The sequence below is a fragment of the Macrobrachium nipponense genome, chromosome 6 (assembly GCF_015104395.2).
Source record: "Macrobrachium nipponense isolate FS-2020 chromosome 6, ASM1510439v2, whole genome shotgun sequence".
Classification (NCBI taxonomy): domain Eukaryota; kingdom Metazoa; phylum Arthropoda; class Malacostraca; order Decapoda; family Palaemonidae; genus Macrobrachium; species Macrobrachium nipponense.
Window position 1 is genome coordinate 80,921,237 of NC_061108.1, and position 23,435 is coordinate 80,944,671.

The window sequence follows — 23,435 nt, forward strand, 5'->3', positions numbered from 1 at the left end:
AGTATCACTATATAGACCCGCCGGAGATGTATCTGGCGGGGCATGTATCGCAACTCTACTGTCACCGGAGTTGACTCCGGCGGAATGCGTGTCTACTACTAGGATTTTATCAATTCTTGTATACCACTACCTCCGGGCCCTAGCTATTCGTTCTTGTCATGAATCTAAAGGATTAGGCTTGGTACAAACAGAGCAGGGGAAGGATGAACCTGGCCTGACTCCGCTGGCGCCGGAGAAGCATTTCCTAGTAAGCTAGGATCGTTTCTCTTAGCCTACTGTCCGTCCTCCACTGGGGTGTGGGACGGAGGTAGAAACAAGAAGGTTGAAACCCGGGAAAGGAGCTTGGGAACATGGTGCTTCGGGTCTGAATATGTGGCAGGGTAGATATGCCTGTCATAGTAAGCGTACCCGAAGCATGCTTAGATGAAGCTTAAATTACGTTTAAAGTAATTAAAACTACTATAATCTCAAACATGCGCGTATATATGCTCTGTCCGTTATCGTCCATTCCATGTGCAGTCCCTCCTTCCTCCATGATATCCTTGTACTTCCGAGTCCGACTTCGTGGGATCGGATCAGGGAAAATAGGTAAACCTAGGCCATATAAGAGATCGTAGCTATTATATTTATAACAGGCACGAACTCTTAGTCGGGATCCCGGTCCCGCCGGGGCGGGAGGATAGGTGGGGGGATAGAGGACTGCGGATAGGGAATGCGAGAACTTGGTGGCATGCAGCGTATACCGTCCCGACGAGCCAGGTGGCCAACCAAGGCTTGCCAGGGTGGGCACCCCCCGTACCATTCACACTGAGCGTGGCGCGGTGAACCAATCTCCTGACTGTACTCCCTACCCTCCCCCCAACGTGTGAAAGGCTCGGGTCAGCTACATGGGGTAGCGTAAGGCGAGCCGCGTCACCCCACCAAAGTGAGTCCAGGGGGAGGGAGGACGGCTAGAGGAGTGGTCCACTCGCGATCAGTTGGTCACAACAACCGGTCAGGTGGGACAACCCCCCCGAGAATTTTTGAGCCAGCCAAAAACAGGGACCGAAGGCCTATTGGCCAACTGAATCATGCAGTGACACGCAAAAACAATAAAATAATACAGTATAAAGGATAATAAATGTAATACAAATAGTCCTGATGCAAGAGGGGACAGGGAAAGGGTAGGGAAGAAAAGGGATGAGTCCTCTCAAGTGGCTGGCTTAACCTTCGCAATATCGGAACGATCTGGACAGGTCGGCCAGGGAGGCTCTGAGCAGCTAGCCTAACCCGCCTAATCGGACTGTAATCGCGATTTTGCCAGGTAGGCCAGAGTGGCTCATGGACCATCGTGTTTAGGTCACGATAAGGGCAGATACCCTCCAATCGAAATTCGACCTGGTGAGGTAGTCTCTTATTTATGAGACTAGCATACAGGAAAAAGGGGAGGGTTGGCTACGCCACCCAACCAACGAATCAGTTGGGAAGACAGCCGAAGGGGAAGGATAATAGGAATCCCAGATCTAGGCTACCTTTCGAGACCATGCGGCTCGGGTGGATAGGCTAGTATAACCCTCGCGTTCAGAAAACTATCATATAACGTCAGGATAGGAATAAATATGCTCTTAACTTCTGAGGAACTGCTAATCTATCCAAATAAGGTGACTACAATTAGTATGAGAGACCAATTGAACGTCGTCATGAATGTTATGAAAGTTCGCAGGTAGCGATGCACAAAATGGCTGCCTCGGGAGCGGCGTCATGCAGGCTCCCCCTAAATAACAACGCCTAACATACTTACAATTACCATCGCTACCCTAAAAAGTGGAAATTTATTAATTGCAGTGTTCAACTTAGATCCAACGGTTTCCTGACGCTCAGACATCATGGAATCTTCAAAATACGGGAAAGAATTCCCAACGGTTTCCTGACGCTCAGACATCATGGAATCTTCAAAATACGGGAAAGAATTCTCAGAAATGCACACACACGTCAAGACGTAAACAGTGCTATCAAAGGAATGGCGGACAGGACGCTAGTAGTAGCAGTAGCGGGCGGTAGATGGCCTGGAACGGCTCCTCTGTAGAACGGGGGATATTGAGAAAGGAAGAGACTAATTGGCAGGGGACTTCTGATAGTGGTTTCACACGCCCCAGTTTCCATACCGACACCCTTAATTAAGGGTGAGCGAGCCAGGAAACTCTGGCATAACCATATAGCTTTTTCTCTTGTATATTTACCAATATTTATGCCTTGGAAATGAGTGCTATAGGAACATTTCACGGGACGACACAGGTTAGGCCCAGAAATGGGTATATTAGGTCCATAAAGAAATCCGCAAATATGTGGGTCCGTGAATCTGGAGTCAGCGAATATCGAGGGTCGACTGTATAGTGTATATGTTAAGCTCATTCCAGGTTGGTCCCCAGACTTAGCATAACAGGTGTATGATTTTCTCTCTCTCTCTCTCTCTCTCTCTCTCTCTCTCTCTCTCTCTCTCTGTAAGGGTGATGTAAGATGTACGTATTTGAAATTATATTACTGTAAAGTGTTTTTGGATGATAGAGCATAATGAACAATATTTGAAATATTCATTATTTATTTTTATTTTATTTTCCAGTAAAAGCAGACTGGAAAATAGAATGAAAATAATAATTAGCAAATATATTTTAAGTAATGTACAATATGCTCTAGCATCCAAAAACACTTTACAGTAGTATCATTTCAACATACGTACGTCTTACATTGCCCTGAGGAGAGAGAGAGAGAGAAAGAGAGACAGAATTGAGTAAAATCGAATTGTACGTATTTTATGGTAGTCTGGGGCCCAACCTGGAATAAGTACACTGTAATGTAGGAGTACGTATTTGTATCATAAAAATCTGTTTGTTCATATACGAAACAAACCTTCAGTCTTAATATTAGGATAAATACTCAGTGCCAGCTGGAAACCGGTAAAGTTTAAAATAATCACAAGACATGTGAGGCCACCCACATACCCCTCATTAACTTGTGACCCGTTAGTTATTTTCTTACCGCCTTTAAGTGAGGACGTTCTTTGCTCCGATCTTTTAAAGCTGGTTTAGTTTGCCCCCTGTTGTTTTCAATTTATTTTTTGGAATTCCCGGGTATGTGAACATGAAGCCTTCTCATGCTGCGAGACTTCCTGGATATCACAAGAAGCAGATAAACGCCCTGTTATTTTCTTTGACGGTTTCGACGTCAAAGTACTCATTGTGTAGTAAGTCGTAGGTGAAGAAACTCTTAAGGCACGGTTAATTCGTTACTTGTGCTTGGGAATATTGCATACTATTCTTATGGATTGCCTGTAATCCAAAGCTTTGCTGTATCTGGATGTTCTTTGGGAAGTAATTATGACTAATTGTGCTTCTTTCCCTGCTGGAAGAGGCGGCATTGCTATCTTGTTTTCGTTCCAGGTATGTGGGTAGAGAGGATGCAGGTGTGCGGTCGGCGTTAGGCTTATCAGGAGAACCAACCCAAAAGGACAGTTGGTTTGATGTATAACGTCGTGTTGCCATCCAGGATCCCACGTGATGGATGTCCCTTTTATCCTGACATGCACTGGATGGCGGTCGGATACGTCGCCATCTGTAAAGAAGTAGATAGGGCAACAAGGCAGCTTTTAATGTCAGGTTGCTATGACTACGAGAATAACATCAACAGCCTTGCACTTCTGGTAGGGTGCTGGCTTTGCATTAGAGTTGCTCAGTAACGTCATAAACATGGGGACCGCCATAACGTCATAAACATGGCGACCACCATGACGTCTCTTCACAGCTGCGGCTTACACGAAGGCATGCTTCCATTTTCATTTCAAGGTACAAGAGTACTTTACAACTATGCTTTCGGATGGGAGGTTTTTAATGCACATTGTTTTTGAGAGAAATTACAAGCGTTAGGAGATATAAGTCACATAATGGAAAAGACAAGTCTTTCCTCTGCATCCTTTCCCTTAGGCGTCAAGCTTAGGTGACTGGCTTTGATGCCAGTGAGTTCTCCTGCCAATCCTGGAAAAAATAGGGACTTCGTAGCTGATCCCCGAGCCAAGAGGAGAAGTTTCTTCTCCATCTTCGAGCCAGGATTGTTACATCCCTATTATATGAAAGCACAAGAAGTAGTTGTAATTGTTGAACAAATGAATGATGGAAAGTTAGTCTAGTCTGGCTGCTGTGAAGAGTTGGAAAGGCTAGAATCAGGGACTTCGTGACTGATCCTCGTGCCAAGGGGAGAAGAATAATTTCTTCTTCATCTTCGAGCCGGGACTGTCACATCCTTGTAAAGTAGAAATGCCACAGAAGTTTGGGTCTCTTGATCTTGGCTGCAAGAGTACCATAAACAGCCTCACGCTTACATCAAGCGTGTTGACGTCATACCCAAGACCACTTGCAAATGGCGGTAGTCATGACATCACAGCCTACTGAGTCTCGATTTACTTCGCTGCCTCCGGAACCTAGTACGCTTTTTGACTCATTGGTACACACAGTAATGGGGAATAAACAGGATCTAGAGGTGAAAATGGCTAAGTAAGAAAAAGAAAAGGCGTGATTTGTCTTCTTCGTCTTCTTCTCTAGATGGTGTCATAACTAACTTCGGTAGCATCACTGAGTGTACCAGTCAAGCTTTGGAGGATACGAGATTTCGTGACTGATCCTCGGGACAAGAGGAGAAGAGTAAATTCTTCTTCATCTTCGAACCAGGACTGTCACTGCAGCAAGAAAATCAAGAAGTCAGTGGCTGGTAAGCTCAAAGCAATCGGACGAAGCCGTTTACAAGAGTCCGAACGAGCGAAAACGTCGACGGTCGCTGGGCTAGCGGCCGACATAGAGTTGCCAGTGGTGACTACAAAGAGTCTAAGAGAGACTACAATGCTGTGGCTTAACTTTATACATACGCCGATGCTTTTACAAACGTTTTCCATGGACTCTAGGGGTCAGAGTAATAAAATATGATATAATTGCTCTTATATTTGTATATAGGATTACAAACATACCCTCTCAAATCCTACTGACTATAATATTTTCAAGATCGAGCCATCGGCGAACATTAAAAATCAAAGGTGCCGAGGCCGTATGGTTGGACGACCATGACGCATGGTAATAGATACCTTTTCAAATCCTACTGGCTAATGGCTATTAGGTATTGAGCCATCAGTGGCCATTAAAGATCATAGGTGCCGTTGCCGTGTGGTCGGAAGGCCATGACGTATGCAAATAGATACCTTCTCAGATCCTACTGACTATTCGAGATTGAGCCATCAGTGGCCATTAAAGATCAAAGGTGCCGCGGCCGTATGGTCGGACGGCCATGACGCTCCCGGACGTTTATCAGAGGGTAGGAGTGAGTTAACGTCTCCTGTGGCTGAACACAGTGTGTTAGAACCGGAGGGAAGAGAAAACCAAGAGTTTCTCTCTTCATGTGAGGTGGTGATTGATTTGATTAGTCAATTCAATAACCTTTCGGGGAGCATGGAGACACCTGCCAGCATGCTTCCCCCATGGATTGACATGGTGTTTGGTTTGAAAAAGGATATGAAAGTGTATGAATTACCTTGTTCTAGTTATGTAGAGTCCATTTTACAACAAGTAAAATGCACGGATTGATAGAAGGATATAGATACCTCTTAGTAATCGTATGCAGCCTGAATGGTGGGCAGTAGCATACTTTGGGTTGACTCCAGAAAACTTCAAGCCTTTACAAGTAAGGAGAATTCCCATGTTTTATATACTTGTTGGTATAAGCTGGTTTCTTCCTATAAGAATATTGACCAAACGCTTCGACTCTTACACAATTAGTTAAAGTTAATCGAAAGCTTGGTTCCTTCGAAAGTACGGTAGAACCATTCTTCTTAATGAAATCGAATGGGAACTTAAGTCAAAAGAAAGAGGTGAATGTCATTCTTTCGTCACTTAAGGTAGCCAAGCCTAAGTAGAGCACTTGTAACCTAAGATGCTATAGCCAGGATGATTGGGTCATACCTTTTAGCCTAACAAGTGGTTATATTCGTAGCCTATTCCAGCCAGTTCGAGTCTACTGCTACTATCTTAGTTAATCTGAGTAGTAGTTCTTAGCTTAGACTGTCCGAACTAACTGGTTGGGTATGCATGTGCTGGCTTGGACCAAATAATGGTTGCGGTTTGGCTTTCGAACCTTTATTTACTATCATAGATTAGTCTGAGTGGTACAATGCTTAGCTTAGCCGGGTCCGCTTAGCCTAACTCATAGGTTAGGTGGTTCCGACATACATGTCAACTTAGCCTAATAGTGGGTTGATGACTTAACATGATCTGGTTGCTTGAACATGCCCGTACTATCTTAGGTTGGGCGAATTAGTAAGGTTATAAGTATAGCAGAGCATAGACTAGTACCTAGGCTACCCATTCAAAACACTTTTATTACCTTAGCCTAGAAGGTTGTGGTTGTAGCCTAGCATGGATAGCCCAAACTTTCTTGAGCGGCTTTACCCTAACCTAAGTCATTTAGTTTCTAGATTAAGCTAGTCTATACTAGCCTAGCCTAGTTAAGTGTACATCTCAGATGGACTTAACCTACCCTAAGTGATGGGGAAGTTAGCCTAGCCTAATTGGAAGTGTTAACATAGCCTAACCTAACCAAACCAGGGTCCTAGCCTAATTGGGAGAGTTAACATAGCCTAACCTAACCAAACCAGGGTCCTAGCCTAATTGGATGGGTTAACATAGCCTAACCTAACCAAGCCAGGGTCAACCTGGTCTTGCCAACTTAAAATAAGTTAGTCAGTTCGTAATTGACGATACCTACTTAGACTAGTCCAAGTGGTTCTTGGCTAGGTTAACCTGGAGTCTGCAAATGGGTCCCTTCCCTACTGGTCTAGTTTTTATATTGAAGTCATGAACCTAACATAGAGGGTTCGAGCTTCAGTTGGCTAGAGCAAGGCATTAGTGCCTCATCATATCTGGAAGGGGAATGTGGGGAGTTTCCCATTCTTCAAGAGTGAGGTAGGGTGAACTGACGTTGGGTACAATTCTGGGCTAGGTTACTCGAGAATAGCACCATGATGTTTCTGGCAATATAAGATTTCCCTTTGGAGGGTAGCATATTGAACATATGCCCGTATATTGTAATAGGTCACCGCACAAGGTGTTCCGTGGTTGGGATCTTAGTTTTTACAAAAACACTGAGCTGTTTAATAGCTCTCCTAGGGCTGAGGGCTCGCCTGAAGGATTGGATATTTTTTACATGGCTAGGAGCCAATTGGTCACCTAGCAACGGGACCTGCAGCTTATTATGGGATCCGAACCGCACTATATCAATAAATTATTTTCTATCACCAGAAATAAGTTCTCTGATTCCGCATTGGCTGAGATAGGAGTAGGACCTCGGACCACCAGTTTGGCAGGTGAGTGCACAAACCACTAATCCAGATAGGAACTCGTATAATGGAAAAACCATGTAATAGCTGTCTCAGGGGTTTCACCCTTCGAGGAGCCAGAGGATTCCATTTGCGATACTGGGAACATCCTGGAGGTTACGCAAACTCCAGGTTCTACCTGTTCTGCCATGTTCCGGATGGAAGGATGGGTTCCAGTAATTAAGGAGGACCCAAGATTAGTGACTGATAAAGTTTATCGTAGCACAATCATCGCTACCAGGTTTGTGTGGAGGAGAGGCACCACCGATAGGTAGTAATATCTCAGGGTCTGGAGGTTGACCAGTAATCCCTTTCAAACTAATAGTTCTCAGTTTTTGGGTGTAGAGTGTCACCTCGGACGTAACACGACTCCAAAGGTCGTTAGCTCACATATACAGAATGACTCTTTGGCCGTGACTGCCTGTAGAGTGGACGTTTCTGTCCATTAAAGGCATTGGGTCAGTAGACAATGATCTGGTGGAGAGGTTGTCAGAACAGAGGGAAGAATCTCTGTTATTACATGTTTACATGCATGGTGATATACATTGGACTGGTGATTGGGCATGGGAATATTGCTTCACACTGACTAATATTCAGATGAATCAGGAGCTGTGAACTTGATGGGGCACATAAGAACTCCGATCTGATAAGTGAAAACATACTCTGTATCAGAGTAGCCTTGACGGACTACCACCAGGCATATATATATCAGTCACGTTTTGACATAGACTCAAAAGTAGTCTGGAACATCAGTTCCAGTTGGCTCCGGAATCCGGGATAATGAGTCAATGCAGCATAGGTCATGATGACAGATACATTTCTTAGTCATGCTCAGTACGGTGTGAGTATGTATGAGGGACCTTCAGCAGGGCCGGCTTTGACTTGTCAAAGTACTCTATGGTTATAGAAAGGACTAAGTCACCTAGAGCATTAAGATGGTAGACGTAAAGGAACAGGCCAAACAGAGATGATCGGTCAAGCCTACTCCTTGTTTGTCAAGTTTTACCAATGAGGATATACAGAAGAGAAGGTCATTAGAGGAATATGGGCCTCCTGGCATTTAAGAACATATCTGTTAAAATGATTGTGACGGTTGGTCTGTGACTGTATCGAAGCTCAAAATTGAGCAATTTTAAGGAGGTGTCTGTCTGTTCATTGAAATTTGAGAGTGGGTTCTTTGTTATGAAAACCACTTTCAATTTCCTGTATATATATATAAGGTTGCCCAGAGGTCCTTGGACACAATTTCCTTGGGTCCTTTGGTGGCTGCTCAACAAAAGGTGTAACTCATCCAGTACCCCTAGCGGGTCAGTTGGTATCTTGTCTAAGATGATGGCATGAATATGAAATGGAGGAGTTAACTGGCCTCTTTCCTTTTCATATTTCTGTCTCCTTCTTTACTTAGGGCAGTAAGAAGAGAGTACCATCATAAGCTGGAACAGACAAGGTACAGATGAGTGAAGTGGCCATACTGTTAGGGTTAGTATCAGTAAGATATCTATCAGTAGCAGGACATTCCTCTCTTTAGCAAGGGGGAGAGGAATGATAACAAACCTACATGATTGGATGAATTGGTTTGTTAGGGGGACAGATCTTCTTATCTTCCTCGGACGCAATGAACTATGACGTGTAAAAACCCAGAAGTCTGACTCTATGATATTCATATATATCTTAGATTCGGAAATACTGGTCAGTTGATTCGTAGAATTCTGGTATTCAGAAAACTGATCAAAGGTGGCAAACTCCCAGTTGGTTATTAGTACTTACCTCCCACCAAGAGTAAGTCTATCCTAATGTTAAGACCGAAGGTTTGTTTCGTATATGAACAAATGACAAATTTGTAACTAATTTGTATTTTTCATAACTTACAAACCTGAGGTCTTAACATACAAAGGCCCACCTCTAACTACCCCTCTATCAACTAACCTGGGTTGGAAGAATAACTAACGGGGTCACGAGTTAATGAGGGGTATGTGGGTGGCCCCACATGTCTCGTGACCAAGCACAGATGCCAATAGTCCCTTGCATACACAGTTATTTTAAACTTTACCGGTTTCCAGTTGGCACTGAGTATTTACCCTAATGATAAGACCTCAGGTTTGTAAGTTATGAAAATTACAAATTAGTTACAAATTTGTCATATTTAGTCATGAATACAAGTGAAAAAAAACAGTAATTATTGAATAGACAGTGTTGCTCTACAAAAAAAAGTGAATTAATGATAATTTTTAGTGTTTTTCCCAATACATAAGGAAAATAGGATGACTTCAATACTATAAGAGAGAATGACTATGATTATGAATACAGTGCAGGGGTAACTCGATTACTGTTTTTGTCAAATGGTATGTAAGACAGATTTATGTAATTTGTATTAAAGATTATTTAATTTCTATTTTATGGGCTATATATACTTAAGGGTAACAGTTGTAAAAGGGTGCTAATATAAGGTAACTTAACATATTTTTGGGATGATGGTCTGGGGTGTATTTTTGTTTGAAATGATATTGGATTGTTTTAGTATGATGATTTAAGGTACAATTTTGTTTGAACTATTAATGAGGCAGTGAATTTTTTAAGATAGACAGTTATAAGCATCGTAGTTTAAGGGGTACAAGGTATTTGGTAGTTATAAGCATGTTTAGAGGGGACTTTGTATTTCTGCAGTGGGTTCTGGAACCTATCCCTGCAAAAAATTGGGGGAGCACTATGTCTTACAGCTGGACCTGACATGATTAGGTAAGTCACATTACATCCATTAGGGATAATACATAAATACAAGCAGTCTCTGGTTAATGCAGTGGGTTCTGTTCCTGGCCAAGCACTGACAACTGAAAATTGCTGGTGATTTTGGTAATAAATGGCGTTTACGACGTAAGTGCCAATAAACCATTTATGGGCACTGTTAACTGCTTATTGGCATTGATAAACCACTTACTGATGCTGATAAGCCGCTTACCAATGCTGAAAATTGCTTACCATCGCTGAAAATTGGTTAATGAGCTGAAAATCTGGTAAATGACATCATTAGTCAAGCACCATAAAACTGGAACTCCGGCAACTGATGATGCCGATAAGCAAGGACTGCCTTTACTGTATAGATTCAAATACTTTTTGTTCTTTATTACCAGACCCCAATGGGTATCTTGAATAAAGGAAACAGTTGAAACTAGTGACGTTACCTTGGGTTAAAAATCCTGGAAGCACTATTGCCATGAGAGTAGTGGTCATGCTGAGATATTGATGGGAAAGGCGCAATAATTTGCAAGTAGACCCAACATTACTATATGAGGTAAGTCACCTAAGAACTACAAAGAATAATACATGTATAGGTTCTTGTGTTGTTTCCTCTTCTTTTTGCCAAACCCTAATGTGTATCTAGAATAAAGAAAATGGTTGATAACAAGGGATTCAACATCGGACTAAAAATTTATCTGGGTTGTTGGATTTATTAGGAGCTAAGCCATTTCATCACCTGTCAGTTTCTTTTGTAAGCTCTTTTGAGGATGAACAGGATACACTTTCAAAAACAGGTTTTGACATAGGAAAAACCCATTTTTGTTAGCTGCTGTGAGTCCTCAAACCCCATTCAAGTGCCTCAGCGGCGTGGTTGGTATGATTAGCGTCCCACCTGGGTGGTCGCGGGTTCGATTCTCAGCCATTCGATTGAGGAGTTAGAGATGTGTATTTCTGGTGATAGAAGTTCACTCTCGACGTGGTTCGGAAGTCACGTAAAGCCGATTCAACATCGGACTAAAAATTTATCTGGGTTGTTGGATTTATTAGGAGCTAAGCCATTTCATCACCTGTCAGTTTCTTTTGTAAGCTCTTTTGAGGATGAACAGGATACACTTTCAAAAACAGGTTTTGACATAGGAAAAACACATTTTTGTTAGCTCCTGGAAGTCCTCCCCCATTCAAGTGCCTCAGCGCTGGGTTTGGTATGATTTATCGTCCTGGGTGGGTGCGGGGTTCAATTCTCACCATTCGATTGAGGAGTTTAGAGATGGTGTATTTCTGGGATAGAATTTTCAACCTCTCGCGTGTTTCGGAAAGTCGTAGCCGATTCAACATCGGACCTAAAAATTTACTTGGGTTTGTTGGATTTATTTAGGAGCTAAGGCCATTTTCATCACCTTGGTCAGTTTCTTTTGTAAGCCTCTTTTGGGATGAACAGGTCACTTTCAAAAACAGGTTTTGACCCAAGGAAAAACCCATTTTTGGTAAGGCTGCTGTAAGTCCCCCCCCATTCAAGTGCCTCAGCGGCGTGGTTGGTATGATTAGCTCCCACCTGGGTGGTTCCCGGGGTTCCGATTCTCAGCCATTTGATTGAGGAGTTAGAGATGTGTATTTCTGGTGATAGAAGTTCACTCTCGACGTGGTTCGGAAGTCACGTAAAGCCGTTGGTCCCTTTGCTGAATAACCACTGGTTCCATGCAACGTAAAAGTACCATAAAACAAACAAAACCCACAGCCTTTCTATGACAAAAAGGCTTGGGACAAGGGTAAACATTTATCTTATGCAGACCTGTCTTTTAATGAGGACGATAGCCGATATGTACACTTGTCACATCTCTGCGAGTATGATGAAATAAAAAGCTGAGGTAGTTATTGTAGAACAAGAGATAGAGCCTTCTTGTCCTGAGTCCTCTATATTCTATCAGTATCAACTAGCACTATTCTGGCTGAGAACAACTATAAGAGAATTATTTGAAATTGGTTGGTCTGTCTTATAGAGCCTTGGGGAACCATTTATCATGAGAACGTTTGCATTTGCTTTTATTCTCACCCTTGCTTTCCTCCAATCATCTGGCTCTGCTTGAGTGCTGGACTCCCAGTAGTATTTCTTGTTGGTTACTCAATTTTCAACCATGCTTTGAGGTGTCTTTATGTACTGTATGTCTGTCTGTGATGACAAGACATTACAGTTGTACTCAAAAACCAGGAATTCTACAAGTGAGTCTTTGCATACTCCTCCCCTTATACAGGATTTACCTGTACGTATATACAGTGGTCCCCCTGTATTCATGGGGGATGCATACCAGACCCCCCCGTGAATAGTTGGAACCCTTATAAAAATACTGAAAACAGCCTATTTTGTTAGTTAAAACTCAAGAAAAACCCACTCAAACCCACTCAAAATGTTTATACTTTGTTGTTTGAGTATTTTTATCACAAAAGTGCATTTTATGATGAAAGAAATAAAAACAGTAATTTGTGTATATTTGTCTTAGTAAAATACCGCGAATATGCGAATGTTCCGCGAATAATGCGGGGAAACGTTCCTGAGAGAAATCCGCAAATCCGGAGAATGCAAATGCGGGGGGTCCACTGTATATATATTATCTAGTGCATACCTGCATATGTGCTTGCCCCTGGTCAAGCTTCTACAGCCAGGGATGTGCTTGCATCCTAGTTCTTCCCTCTGTTCTATTATCTTGCAAGATTTTAGCATGATTTTACACCAATTCTTTGGGTAGTTGATGCAGACCTTTGGGATCAGCCACATTCCAACAGTCTCATGTTCCTCCTCTGTCCTTTGCTGCCTCAGAATCTGGACACAGACCTTTACCAATGTTTTTCAACATATGCTAGTAGCAGATGCTACTGAGGAGTAAGGTCCAGCTGTATAACACCCAGGCTATTCTTTCTCTTATCAATTGTTTCATCTTTTATGTTGTCTCTCTTCTGCTCTTTTTGCAACACCATATCTAATGCAAATTTACCTAGATGTAATACATCCAATAACCATACAATTGCAATTCTTGTATTTTACTATAGGAATTCATTCATAGGTGCAGATGCCCTCTTCCTTCAAATGCTGTTACTTGGTTCCTACAGATCTCATTCTTCCAGCCTGAGGTAACACCAATTCTTTTCTCTCCTAGTGCTGTTTGGGCTATGTTATAAGCAATGAATTCTAATGTAACAAATTTAATTGTGTAGAAACAAGCTATTTTTTTTCAAACCCATTCCTTATAAGTAGGTATAATTAGGTGCTCTCTTCTTGACCCCTCAGATTCTCTCAGGTTTTCAGGCTACACAAGAAGTGAGGCAATTAGCCAATAGTGACCTTAGGTTCTGGTTTACATGAACTGCCTGCTATTGACCTTGTTTCTTTTTCTTCTGCATAAGGCTGATGCCTTGGATTTTGTGAACACTAACTTGTCTACGTTTTATTCAATGAGTTTGTATAAAAAATCCATATTTTTTCAAAGATCAGATTTTAATTGAATTTCATATGCATTATTTGATCAATAACAATGAGTTTAATGTTTGACCTGTATATTGATTACCTTATCCATAAGGCATTACTTTATGTTGCAGACTAGTTGTGAATTCATCGGCATTGGACATAGTGTATAATCCTTCAGCACTTGAGGCTATTAGTAATTTCTTCACCACTCCATATCAAAAAAGAGAAGGCACTGGTAGTTCTTCACAGATGACAGCTCTAACTTCAGCTGCAAAGAAAAGGTACTGTCTGACATATAGGTTTTGGTATCATCATTGCTTAAGATTTAAAATGTGATGCCCTGTGAATTAGAGCTGTAATGATCATTATTTAAAAGTATCATATTCTTTAATTACAACTTTTTTATTTGATGTAGGTATGAGGAATTGAAAGAACAGACAAAACAAGAGCTCATGAGGAATTTTGAGCATATAATGGAGGGTGACCTAGTAAGTAGTTTTTTGTTTTTTGTAAAAAAAATTTGTAAATGCCTAAATGCCCTTTTATTATATATTTGTTCATGTACTGTATATGATTTTTTCTTATCTGATGACTTATGATAGCATATATATTCCTAAAAGGTGATGAGGAAGCGATGGGACATCAAACTAGATATTTCAGCACCGCAGATAATAATTCCTGAACACTTCCGTGATAGGAATGCTACTCTAGTGGTTCTTGACTTTGGAAAACTTATTTTCTCCTCTGCTCGTCCGTTGGCTTTGACAAAGCTTAAAGATGAGTTAGATGCTGGGAGTGATGATGAAGGTAATCATTGCGTTATAATTTTAGTTTGTTTTAGTTAAGAAAATCTGTCAAATGAAAAATTAAAAACCAACAGTAACAACTCTACTCTCTCAATCAAAATAATTTATCCTCCAGTATACAATAACTAAGTCTATGAGTAATTGCCTTATATTTAACTATGTTACAAGGGATTCAAGAAAGAATTGTGATTACCTGGTTGTTTTATATGCTGTAAACTAAAAGACAGTCTTGAAGCAAATGTACTGACTAAAAGTTTTAATATAAACCTCAGTTTTCATATGTAGAACAAACCTTCAGTCTTAACAGTAGGATAAATCTTCTGGCGCCAGCTGGACAGGTTAAAAAAAACAAAGATTGTATATACAAGGAATCTGTGGCATCTGGCATCTAATGCACAGAAGAGGTGGAGAGTAGTCACTGACCATGCATGAACTCTATGATGACTTTAGTCTTTCTTCAACTGCCTTAGAGAGCAGATGTATGCTTTTGCTCTCCTCCCCCCAAGCTGGTTTTTTGGATAACCCATTTTTCCTTCCTGCTTTTTTGGTGTTTTTGAGTGTCTGTGTGTGCTTTGTGTGATTCTGTGGATTCCTCCATCAATTCTAAGAAGTCGTGGTGTGCAGCGCATGCGTCCCTGCCTTCCAGGATTCCTATACTCACGTTCCTAGCTTTCACCTAGACTGACCCCCATATAACTTGCAGTATTGGGAGTTACTCAGGGTGATAATTTGTTTGATGCTGCCCCCTCTCTTTCAGAGGGAGAAGTCCCTTGGGGAGGAAGGAGACAGCACCATCTTGTTCCTTTGTTTCAGAGACCAATTCGCACAAGATGGCATCTGTATGGGCCTCAATAGTCCTCCGAGGGGTCCTACTTGGAAGGCTTGTTGTCCCATTTCATGTCTGCATGCCTTCCAGCTACAGCTCCGCAGCAGTCCCCTCTCCTCCCAGCCTCCATTACTTTGGGTCATGTGTGCTGCTGCCTAGTAAGATGCCATCCATAACTATGTCTCAACATGGGTCATCCTTTATCTCGCCATCAGCGAGGTTATCAACTTAGGCTGAGAGTCTTGACGCATGCTGTGACATTACTTTCAGCATCATCTCTGCCTGTGATGTCAGTTCCAGTGATGTCACATCTAGCTGTTTCCTTGACGTCATCCCAGACAATTGTCAATCCATTGGAGGAATTCTTGTAGGCGATGGTAGACAAACTGGACTCTGCTTTTCAGGAGGGGTATCTTGGTACCTTTAAGAGGAAACGTCGTAGATCACAACCTTCATCGTCGCCTTTGCCTTTATCCCCTGCCCACCTCCTCACACTCAAATAGACATAGGAGGATTGAAGACTTTGTTGCTTCACCTTTGTCCCCCCCCCACCCCCACCCCTCATTGCACTCAAGTTAGAACGTTGGAGGAGTGAGGACTTTGTTGCTCCACCTTGTAAGAGAGGGAGAGCTGTCTTGTCTCCTTCCCCACACTGACATGAGTCTCTTTTTCACATACGTGGATGTGATTCTCCCTCTTAGGTTTGTGTGCCTGTGAAGGATGATCTTCCCCCTTCTCCTCAGAGGCCTCTCGCTGGTCTTATGTCTCCTCAACCTGTTTGTAAGGATGACAAGGCTCTAATTAAGAATTCGAAGGTGGTGGTCCCTCAGGCTGTTAATCCAGTTGTTCAGGGCATTCTTCTCCTTTTTGTAAATTGCGTTCGCATGTTAAGTCTAGAGCTTCCTCTCTTGTTGCTTATGCCCACAGACGTGTGTCAAGTGACGGCTGTGAGGTTGTTGATGGATGTGGCCGTAAAGCTGTCGACGGCCATGTCTCTCATCATGGATAAGCTTCTGCATCTCTTTGTGTTTGGGAGAGAGAGTATTTTTCTTTGATTAACAAGAAGCTTAGGTATTCCTCTTCTCATTCTCCTAGGGGGTCCTATGGTCGTTCCTCGTCTTCCAGAGTTGTGTTGTGACACATCTTGGCAATGATTTCATGCTTCTCATTCTCCCAAACGATCTCATATACACCATGCATTGCACGGCCACTTACATGATTCTCCTCTATCGCAGACAGACGCACCTTCCTGTTCCTATGTTCACCAACATAGTCCTTCAAGGGGAATGGATGATGTTCGTCCAGTGGCCAGAGGAAGTGATAGGGATCTTTCTTGGCCATCATCTTCAGGATTTCAAGCTTAAGTTCAGGATCCAGAAGAAGGGGAGATTCAGGAGTTTCTTTCTACATGGAGGTTATTGACCTCATATGCAAGTTCAATAATCCTTCTGAAAGGATTCAGACTCCATCTTCCATGACTCTTAGAGGCATAGAGGCCTTGCTTGGGCCAAAGAGGGATGTGAAGACTTAGTTTGAGTTACCCTGTTTGGGGCATGCTCATTCAAGTTTACAGCATGTTAATTCTTTGGTCTCGAGACGGAAGACTTCTCTTCGTTCCAACAGGTTGTTTCAGCTTCCTCCCCCTACTCTCACTCGGCATAAGAAGTATTACTCAGTTCAGCAGATGTGGTTCGTCTGAAGCCTAGTTTGACCCTGGATCAGGTTAGGGCTGAGGCCCTTCATTTGCCCTTTCAACAGGCTTCTACCTTGAAGTCTACTGCCAATTCTGCCTTTCAGACCATCTCATGGCTGGACTTGTGGTCATCTGCAATAGCTAAGATAACATCATCCCATTCTGCAAGAGGATCTGTCAGCACTCCTTTCATCATATTGCTTCAGTCTGGTGTAAAGGCCATCTCATATCTGGGACATCTGAATGTGTTTTGTGGGCTAACTTGCTCCTAATTAAAAGGTACACAGCCTTTTCTAAGGTGGCCTTGGTTTCCTCAGAGAGTTTGAGAGCTTCATGACCTAGATTATGACATAAAACCTACCAGTGGTTGGGGGTCCGTAGCCTCCGAGTTTGTCCCGGAATTCGTGCCTAGTCTCAAAATCCCTCGGTTCACAATAACAGATTTGCCTCGTTTTCCATTCCTTCCTTGAAGGAGTTTGTTGACATCGATCCTCAAGAGTTATTGCTTTGTCCCATCAGAGCACTGCATTGCTATCTGAAAAGGACTCGTCACCTAAGACCTAGGTGTCATAGACTTTTTCTTACCACAGACCGAGCCAAGAAGGAAGCGCACATGACATCAGAGGAATAAGTTCCTCTCTGGCCTTGAAGAACTTGTCTGTTCATAGGGTTTTGAATGATGGTTCCTGGCTTTGGCAGATCACTTTCACTTCCTTTTACATGAAGGATATTGCCCACAGGTCCTAGGACACTTTTTTTTTTTTTTTTTTTTTTTTTTTTTTTTCCTATGGTCCAGTAGTGGCTGCCCAACCAATTATTTAGGTCATCCAGTGTTCCTGGCAGTACAGTAGTATCATGTGTAAGATGATTTTGTGGAAGAGAGAATGAATGAGATGACTAGTCTCTTTCTTCCCTTTTTTCCATTCTTCATTCCTATGGGCGGGTTGAAGATGAAACATATCATACACTGGATCAGGCTTGATGGAGGTGAGTACGGCAGCTTTACTGTTGTAGTACTTATTTTTATGTTCCATACAGCGTACAAATCTGTTTCTCAGTGACATATACTCCTCTCTCCAGCAAGATGAGTGAGTAGTGGTGAAAAACCCTTTGCTTGTGGCCGGCATACATAATTTTTTGCATGAACAGATGGAGTTGCATTATCTTCCATGGATGCAATAAATCTGGACATCTCATTCTTTTTACACTCTGTGGACTGAGTTTTAGATACCTATATATCTAATCTATCACAGGCTTTGACTCCCTTCTTTAGAACTTTCATTTCTGGGAAGGATGGTTGGGTGTGCCAAACCTCCAGTTTGTTCAGGATTCTCGTATCTCCCTCCAAGTATGAATCTATCCTATTGTTAAGACCAAAGGTTTGTTCTGCATATGAACAAATCAATGCATCATGGGGTTCATGCATGGTCGGTGACCACTCTCCGTCTCTTCTAGACATTAGATGCCAGATGCCACAGATTGCTAGCTTATACGATCTTTGATTGTTTTTTAACTGGTTTCCATCTGGTGCCAGAAGATTTAACTTATTATTAAGACCTCGGGTTTGTTAGGTATGAAAAATACTAATTGATAAAAAATTTGACATTTTTGTTGGCACTTTAGATAGTAACCTTGTGCATCTATTGGTGTATATTTTGTATAATCATAAAGAAACCTTTCCTGTTATTCAGATGAAATTAATGATTTTTGTTTCAGTATTATAGAATGTGCAGACAATACTTAAATTCCAGTTTGATAACTAATAGATAGAAATTGTTGTATGGGTATGTATAAAAAAATTGCATATACTTTTTTACAAACTCATTAATCATAAAAAGCCATATTAACTGTGAATTTGACGAATTTTTCCCAACTTGAAAGTTATTGAAGGAAGAAAAGCCTTACTACACATTCCTGAGTCGAGCTCCACTGTCTTGCAAGTTACACTTATTTTTATTGTGGGACAGTAGGGGCTCAATGTATGTGGACACATGCAGGCTTATCCATTGACTAGGCTTACACATCAACTTATCATAACAAGAATACAATCATTTACAGAACTGTATCTATTGACTGATTAAAAATCTTATTCGAATACACAAGCTTCAGATAATTTCACGTTTTCATTTTCTATTAACACAATCAAAGCTTTGAATAAGATAACTATGCACAACATGAGAAAGAAAGAGGGGTAAATTGAGCGAGACATTCACTTGATTGCATACGAACTTTGTCTACTTGTAAAATTCTCTATGGTACTGACTGGTGGGAGACCTGGTCATAAGTCTGAATGGTCATTAAACAGTTACGTTGTAAAATGAGTGTGTGTATTGTGCTGTGCCATTCATTTCTTTTTATGGCTTTCAGTCGGCAATATACTATAATGCTGATGGTCTACCATGAGTACCTGCTTTTCTTAATTATCCCTTAATGTTATCATTGTGTAATTCTTGTTTGAATATTCAAAGTTTTGGTTTATGAAATAAGGTCAGTAGAGTAACTTTTCCACTTGCTTAATTCTTGTTGATGTTTCTTTACTTATTATTTTGTCTTTTATTGGTGCACATTAACAGTTATCATCTGTTTATGGTTTATGTTTAGCTATGCAGTACAACACTTTCTTGGTTTTGGTTGCTTTTTCCTTAGTTATATTAGCTTTTCTTTTATTGGGGCAGGGTTTGTCTTCCCTGGATAAGGACCTTTAGTTCCACTGAATCTTGGAACTGCGATGTATTCCAGGGCCTAGGATGCAGGCTGGTCAGGCCAGTCTCAGGTATGTAAAATGCTTGGAACTATGGATTACTTGTGAAAGCAAAGAGGCACAATGTCAGAGTCTCCTTCCTTGTTAGCAATCAAGGTCTTCATTCAGGTAAAAAGGCACAGGTTCACCATTATCCTGGGAGTTTGCAGTGCCTTTTTGGACACTCCCTACATAGTTCACCAGTTCTATCTTTCAGAGAGTTTCTTCATTCAGTTGGGGGATACCCTTGCTGGTATTGTTCACCACAGTATAGGCAGTCCCCGGTTATCGCCGATCCAGTTTTATGGCGCTTCGTCTAGCACCATAAAATTGGCAATTTATGGTGCCATAACGGGCTTAGTTCCAGTTATCTGCACCATAAGAAGCCATAAGATTTGGTTAATGGCAATTTTCACTCATCAGCACCCCTCCAAGAACGGAACCCCCTCCAATAACTGGGGACTGCCTGTATTAATGCCAGGCTACAACTGTTCTACTCAGTAGGAACCAAGTAGCTTGGGTAATAGGTACCATACTCCAGCGTTGAATGTCCATGTGTTTTTATGATTCAGACTGCTAAGATAGGTTCTAGCAAAGGTTTGGACATTAGTAAATGCTCGCTTATGAGTGGTTCCCTTACCTCCTATATCTCATCCTAGACTATCCTGGTTTTTTCAGACTTGGGCATCTTCTAAACAAGCCGCACATCCATTTTCACAAAATTTACATAGAATCGCAGCATCTTCTTGAGGGTGATTATCATGCGTAGTTTTAAAGGAAGTAGCTTTTTGGAAGCTGCTCTGTAAGCTATTGGCACCCCCTGCAAATCCTCTGCTTCTGCCCTCTATCAGGGTGAATGAGTAATATTTGTGTGCTGTGATGAATATTGTTCTTGTTTGCTCCCATGGTAGCCAACTTCATTTACATAAGGAACATCATGAAGCTTCCTCTGCTGTTCAGGGGGTTATCGCTACACTTTCTTTAGTCTTCTGCCAGCATGAGATAGACTTTGGAAACAGTAAACATTTTTCTGACCTTTTTGTCATTTTGACTGGCCTATTCGATGGGTAACCATTAAACCCCTTAAGCTGGAATTTGACTTGACTGCTGTGCAGCCTCACTCAGCCATTCTTACCCTGCCCTATTCCTTGGAGATGTTCCTCTACTTTTTGTGAGAGCCTTCAAGTTGTACCTGCAATGGATTAAGTCTTTCTCATCTCCTCATCTGTTCCTTCACAAGAGCAGTGATGGTCTTCCTGTTTCCAAGACCTCTGTTTCCTGTGTACCTAAAGATCAAAGCCCATTAAGTTTAAGCACTCTCCTCCTCAACTTTTTAGTATAACCTGAAACTCTGATATCCTTAGAGCAGGCATGTGGCATTGTCAGAGTTTTTGTAATATTTATCCATGTGATGTAACTTATAAATTTCTTGCATTCATGCATGGGAACATCTTGTTGCAGCAGGTCATGTCATACTGGTCAGGAAGGATCTGGATCTCTCATTCTGATCCTTTTAATGACTTCATCCCATGTGAGATGCATTGTCCTGTCTATTCTTTGCAAATCTTATATTTTTCTTTGCAAATCCACTACTAGCAGAAGCTCCTTTTGTCTAAAGGGAGTTGTGCTTCTTTCATTTGGGTCTACCTTTCCTTTCAAAAACTAAACTGCTTTTTCCTCCTGCTCAAGCTGCAATTCCAGCTGTTCATGAATAATGAATTCATAGTGGGCACAATTTTCAGTGTCGAAAATGATAACAATGATTGCAGGTCCACAAATATCGCATGTGAAGTATATAAAGTCTTTAATAATAAGAGCTTTCGAACCCTGCACCAGGTTCATCCTCAGCCAAGTGAACATTATGAATTTAAAAATCTGTCGAAGTAAATTTCTGAATAGGACAATTATTCCACTATGACGAACGCAAATGAAGTAAGGGCTCAACAGCCCAACTAGGTAATTTCGTTGTTGTTGTTCGAATTCCTGTTGGCTATTCTGCTGAAACGTCTTGTGGGCTCTGTTTTTTATCCGCCTGATGCTGCCCCCTTTTCTGCTCTCCTCCCTCAGATAGATTACAACACGGGGGACGTGACGTCCAGCATTGTTGTAGCCGCATCGCCAAGGGAACACCGTGCAGCATCATCACAGCCCACAAGACGTTCCAGCAGAATAGCCAACAGGAATTCAAACAACAACAACGGAATTACCTAGTTGGGCTGTTGAGTGCTTCCTTCATTTGCGTTCGTCATAGTGGAATAATTGTCCTATTCAGAAGTTTACTTCGACAGATTTTTAAATTCATAATGTTCACTTGGCTGAGGATGAACCTGGTGCAGGGTTCGAAAGCTCTTATTATTAAAGACTTTATATACTTCACATGCGATATTATTGTGGACCTGCAATCAATTAATTCATAAGAACGAACAATGCTTCTACATTAAAGCATGTTTTTCTACGATCTCATCAATCCAAATCTTTTGTGCCCTCCTTCCATACCTTCACTCTTTCATAAGAAGGCAAGCATTAAGAAATGAAGTACGTGTACTACCTTATGGAACAGTAGTGTGACTGAGAGATATGTAGGTCTTTTCTTTTATAAAGATATATCAAGTTGATATGACGGAGTCCATTTCACATGGATTAAGGCTACTTATGATTCGGGTTCATAAAAAAAAACATGTTATATTGAAAGAATTCAGCATGAATTTGAATGCGGTAAAGTAGATGTTCTGTAAAGGTGCATAGCTTTATTTTTACTTTTTTTAAATGCAGTTATTAAGACTAGGAGGCTATTGAAAATTTACTTTATACAATGAGCTTGTGTAAAATTTAATTTTTTAAATCTTAATATTTTTTTTCTTTCTTTTATTTCAAGCTTAGTACTCACACATTTTGTCTGAGCTTCTCTTGGTACTTTTCTATAAGTAAGATATTGAGTAGGATTGATTATGAGTGAGTTGTAAAAGTTAGAATGGAGCTTATATGGCTTAGGGCTTAATTATGTTGATTTATTAATTTGCATTTGGGGATATGCCCTAAAGTCTAAGGTTATGAAAATTTTAGGAAATTTATCCGAATAAACCGCTATGTTTTATTATTATAAAAAGAATACTGAATAGTCGTACAGTGTTTGTTATTTTGTTACTCTTAAAATTTAGTCACAAGTCCATCTTTGACTAAAGCAGTATCAAAGACTATTAATGATAATCAAAAAGTACTGTTTGTTCATACGCGAAACAGAACCTTCAGTCTTAACCATAGGTAATCTTCTAGCAGCAGCTGAAAACTGGTTAAAATGACCAAAGATTGTAAAGCAAAGATTCTGTGGGATCTGGCAACTCATGCGTACATGAGGTGGAATCTGGTCACTGACCAGGCTTGGTACCTCGTGATGCATGTCTTTCTTTGACCACCTTGAAGGGTAGTTGCTTTTGCACTCTCCTTCTGGTTTCTTTATTAGCCTGTGATTTCTTTGTGCTTTGCTTGCAGTGTGTGTGCATGATTGTGTATCATGGAGTCCACCAAAAGTTCTAGGCCCCATCAATGCATGTGTCTGGCCATTCATGCATTTCCATGCTTGACATTTTTGGCATCTTCCATTACTGACCCCCATACCACTTGCAGTAGGTGCCATTCTAATTTTTGTACTGTCACTAACCCTTTCCTTGAGTGTCGTTCCTGGCCTGTGTCGCATTGGAAGGCTTTCTACAAGAAGAGGGATCACCGTAGAGTATCTTGTACTTGTCCTTCTTAGGAGGGTTTCTCTCCTCCTCGAGTGGACAGTTTGGTG

At 41.4% G+C, this 23,435-nt stretch overlaps 1 protein-coding gene across 4 annotated transcripts in view; it reads left to right on the plus strand.

Moving 5' to 3' along the window:
- Positions 1–23,435, plus strand: part of LOC135216276 (intermembrane lipid transfer protein VPS13D-like) — a 999,641-nt gene that overhangs the window by 133,734 nt on the left and 842,472 nt on the right. For all 4 annotated transcript variants that reach the window (XM_064251439.1, XM_064251442.1, XM_064251440.1 and 1 more), the window contains exons 9-11: positions 13,712–13,861; positions 13,996–14,068; positions 14,201–14,387. In XM_064251439.1, coding sequence (XP_064107509.1) covers positions 13,712–13,861; positions 13,996–14,068; positions 14,201–14,387 — 410 coding nt within the window. The remainder of the gene's footprint in view (positions 1–13,711; positions 13,862–13,995; positions 14,069–14,200; positions 14,388–23,435) is intronic.